Source organism: Seriola dumerili, unplaced genomic scaffold (genome assembly GCF_002260705.1).
Source record: "Seriola dumerili isolate Sdu_G_001 unplaced genomic scaffold, Sdu_1.0 BDQW01000056.1, whole genome shotgun sequence".
Lineage (NCBI taxonomy): Eukaryota > Metazoa > Chordata > Actinopteri > Carangiformes > Carangidae > Seriola > Seriola dumerili.
Window position 1 is genome coordinate 5,698,514 of NW_019174311.1, and position 4,763 is coordinate 5,703,276.

General features: G+C 42.0%; 1 protein-coding gene across 1 annotated transcript; it reads left to right on the forward strand.

Annotated features, from left to right (window-relative positions):
* The first annotated feature begins 293 nt into the window (after window positions 1–293).
* On the forward strand, window positions 294–4,212 carry ssr4 (signal sequence receptor subunit 4). The gene is made up of 6 exons (XM_022741670.1): window positions 294–493; window positions 677–795; window positions 894–968; window positions 2,288–2,377; window positions 2,468–2,533; window positions 3,562–4,212. The coding sequence occupies exons 1-6, from the start codon at window positions 445–447 to the stop codon at window positions 3,664–3,666; spliced, it is 504 nt and encodes a 167-aa protein (XP_022597391.1). The 5' UTR covers window positions 294–444; the 3' UTR covers window positions 3,667–4,212.
* Window positions 4,213–4,763: the final 551 nt, after the last annotated feature.

Here is a 4,763-nt window from a genome sequence, read left to right on the forward strand (position 1 = left end):
AATATCAGAAAATGATGACATACAAAATAAACGTACAAGAAAATAACGTCACTACATAAAAAATTATGAGAAACTGATAGATTCAAAATATCTATATATATATATATATAAAATTAGAATTTTTAATGCGGGACATTTATTAGTATTAGTTATATTACACTGAGGTATTGTTTGTCTGTTGTCTGTAACTTTCTTCCACCGATATCTACAGTTTAATTTTGTTTAGATACTGATGACGTGTCGACTGAGTACTTTCCCAGAGTGCTTCGCGGCGCTGCGGTCCACGTCATTCCAGCGCAGCCGCAGTAGCTTGGCAGCGGTGAGCTGAGGTGGACTTCTTCTCGTCGGTCGTTGTGAAAGGAGCGACACGGTCCAGGAGCCGGAGCCGGAGCCCAGCATCAACAAGGAAACCTCAGAGACTCAGACAGCCTCACAGACACCACGATGATCCGGATAGCCGCCTTCCTCGCTCTGCTGGTGGTCGCCTGCTCGGGTATGTCAGCAGAGACCTTAATAAAGCTTGTACTGCTAACCAGCTTTAGCTAGAGGCTAATTCATTCAGTCGCGTCCCTGTGTCTTCTAAGTTAGGTGGAATAATAATATGTCTTGGTGAAACGTGTGTTGCATTGATGTCCAGGGTTTTAGCTAACCTCAGCTCTGCTCTCTATGGTGACAGGAGAGAGCTGCACAGACCCAGTGATCACTCCGTCGGCCTACACCACGTCTGACGCCGTCATCTCTTCCGAGTCTGTCTTCATCGTTGAACTCAGCCTGGCATGTGCCAACGGAGCACAGGTAACTGTCGACTTCTAGCCCTTCAAAAGAGACACCATGATGATATATTGATGTTATCGATTAAGTGAGTCACTGGTGATCGTTTCTGTCCTCTCCAGAGTGTAACTCTGTACGCTGATGTCAATGGGAGACAGTTCCCTGTGACCAGAGGCCAGGATGTTGGCAAGTACCAGGTATAGTAGCGTACTCATGTTCATACATACTGACATACAGCTGCAGGTACCGATAGCACCTGCTGACACCAGCAGTCAAATACCCTTCAAACTTCCTCAGTGAGATTCAGTGCTTTAATGCCATGTCAACATACAGTAGGTGATAGCAATGTGGTTTGGTGAGCTCACACTAAAACACACAAAAAAACCTCACCTCACATATAGTAACATATAGTGGTTCCCACAATAATCCACAATAAGCTTGGCTTCTCTGTGTCAGAAAATCACAAGGAACCTATTTGAGTCTGACCTGAAGAAAGTTATCCACATTCATGTCTCATAGTGTTTGGATTACTGTAGTTCCTTTTGCTCTTGGACAACTTCTCTTTCTTGTCTTCATTTGTTCCAAAGTGCAGCAGTGAGGATTTTAACTAATTCAAGGCAACGTGATTAAGTCACCCCCATCATGGCCGCCCTTTGTTAGCTACCTGTTGATTACAGATTACATTTCTGAACTCCTTACCCCAAAGAGCCAGATCACAGTGTGAGGTCTTCTAGCAAGAGTCTCTTGGCTGTTCCTAGATTGAAGGTGACAGAGCCTTCACTGTCGAGGCCTGCTGCCTTTGGAATAAATTTGGTACAAATTTCCACTTGGACTCAAGGATGGACTGATTAGATTTTGGAGGTTAAAGGTCAGCGTCACTTTGACCATATTTCCAGCAACTTGAGTGGTTGGTGGAGGCACACAACCGTGAGGCTGTAATTTTCTTTCGGTGTTCCATTGCTCTGTGAAGCACTTTCTAAGTATTGTTTGGAAAAGTGCTATACAAACAATTCATTCAACAGTCGATTTAACTTAAAACTTGTCAAATAGTCTTAAGGGTTAATGTCCAACCATAAATGAACGATCTCTTAAAACCTCGAGCTTAATACCTAAGCAAACAAAAACTATAATTCTAGAGATACGAGAGTCATTTTCAGATAATGACCACTGGTGTTGTTAACTGTTTGTCTGATCATTACACAGCAACTGAAAAGCCTGTCTTAACATCTGAATTTTGGAGGGGTACTGCATCTGACTTTCCAGAATTGACAGTCTGACAAGCCCACCACTTCATATAGTGAGGGGCCAGTGTGCCCAGGTGTGAGAGTAGGCAGGATTTTCATTCTTAATGCATCTACTTCTGTCACTTTTTGTCTCTACAAACAAATACAATGACAGCAGTAGTCTAGCGCTGCCCTTCAGGACAGCTCTAATCACTTTAGCCTTCCAACCTTAATCTGTTCCCAAGCAGCTAAAAAATTTCAGCCATTGGTCAACATGTGACTTCTTCCCTCAGGTGTCCTGGAGTCTTCCTCACAAACAGGCCAGCTCTGGAACATATCAGGTCAAATTCTTTGATGAGGAGTCCTACAGCGCCCTGCGCAAGGTTCGTGTTTCATGTCAGTTTACTGCCAGTTAACGCCACTTGTTTTGCAAAGGCTGTTTAATTTGAATGTGTGCATTTCCTTCGTTCCAGGCCCAGAGAAATAACGAAGATGTAAACGCGATTCAGCCTCTCTTCTCCGTCAATATTGACCACAGGGTGAGTCTCTTATAGACCCTCAGGTTGAACACGTGAATGCAGGGACAATAATGATGCCAGTAGCCCTGTAAAACTCATTATACACCCTTGAATTAAAGCGTCTATAATCAGTTTTCTTATATTAACTAATATCACTGCTACGTGTGTGAAAGGTGTCACCACAGAGATTTATCACCTGACTCTGCAGTTCCTCTCAGCTTTCCAGAGCTTTATAGCATCTTTCTGCTCATTGTTTGCTTCAGTCTTGTGGCTCTCATCACCAAGCTGCTGTTTTCAGTGAAAAGCTCTAAAAACACTACTTACCCAGTACCCAGTACCGAACAGCAAACAGAAACATTTAGTTACTAGCTGGTGAACCTGGTGGAGCACTTGGCTTCAGAGTCAGGTATTTCCTTCAGGAGTTGGGGGAGAGTCAATATCAGATATTATGTATATTCACCACATGGCCAGAAACAAAACTCCAAACGAATATTAATGTTGCTCTGGATCTGCTAGATGTTTAAATAACCCTGGAGTTACCAGGGGCATTAAAGCAGCAGCCATGAGGACTTTACTGGGATAAGGGCAAGCTGGGGTCGCCACAGTAACAAAAAAAAACATTGTCAATGGAGCCAATAAACTTAATCCATAATTCAGTTATAGCTTTGAGACACAGGGGTGTTAGTTTGTATGCTTTAATCATACAACATGTCTGAAATAGTTCTGTTTGGTTTTGTTTTCTACAAAAGTGTCTTTCCTGACATCTGGGAAAATGTTTGTATTTCTGAACAGTATATGAAAGAAAAGCAGAGATAAATTAAGGGCATGCTCATTTAAGAATAGCATCATATTTAAAAAAAAAAAAAACGACTCAAATCACTGTGTGCTTTGTGATGTCAGGTCTAATATAAGTAATCACCCATGTTGCTCTCAGTCTCAGAGTAATCCTAAAACCAGGTGAGACTGGAATGTGTGGCTGGTTGTCATCTGTTTACTTCTCTTCCTCAGTAAAACAGTGCTGATCTTTTTTTTTTTTTTAATCTCGACAGGGTGCGTGGAATGGCCCGTGGGTGTCTACTGAGGTGGTGGCTGCCCTCATCGGTATCCTGGTCTATTACATGGCTTTCAGCGCCAAGAGCACCATCCAAGCATAAACGGATCCACAGTCACTTTTTTCAACAACTGGATCGTTAAAGACTGAATTCTGGTGCAGCTCGATCAACGATCCATCATCCAGCGTTGTGGCAAGCCAACAGGGTTTTGCCACTTGATCAGCTTTGGGATGAGGAGCAGGAGTAGCAGTCTTTGTATTGTTTTTATTCAGACTGTGTCTGTGTGCCACCTGTCGTATCTCTTTACAGACATGAATTTTGTCACGAGTTTGTCCTGTCAGTGTGGAAGAAATTTTGTAATTGTTTTGGTAAAATCAGACAAATATACCTGGACCACAAAAATAAACAAAACAAATATAGATGGTGTACTGTATTCAGTCTTACTTCAAAGATGATGCTACATCCAGACCAGACGATCCTCTGTCCTTCGGTGTGGATACATGTGGGACTTGTCCAGATGTGGTCAACGCCAACAGAGAAAGGTCAAGCCTGAATATGAAATGTCAATAATGTGACTGCACTGGGCTGGCCTGAACAGGACTGGTGGATATGTCTCTTCCAGTGAAATGAATAAATGGCTTGTTTTTCTTCCAGTGTTATGTGTTGGTTCCTATGATGGTCCAGAGACCGGCTGCCACTTCTATAAATTCCTTTTGCTCCAAGACAGACTGGAAGATTCATGGTCTCTTATTCCATAGCAACGCATGTCTATTATGAAGGTTTTTTTCTTTTTTTGGTTGCCAGTGGTAAATTGTCGAAGTCTAAATGATTCAATAGCTCCCTGACCTCATCTAGATCAAACGATAACCAGTTCCAACAAGATTTAGCCTTCACAGACTAATTGCTGGGAGGATGAATGATGGGTACACAGATATTCTTAGGAGCAAATCTGATTTGATCAACAGTTTTCAAGAATTTCCACAAAAGGAGATTCATGTCTACTTAAGGAAAAATACTATTGAGAATTATTTTTCCTCTCAAGTTTTTCACCGAGTGATTATTTAATTGGATTTACGGTGGTTAAGAAAAAAACATTAACAACATGTTTACAGCAACAACAGAAATCTGTTTTTGCTGTAAACATGTTCAGTGTGGAGGCTGTGGATGAACTCTCTGTGGACATGAGAGCTATTTTTGTC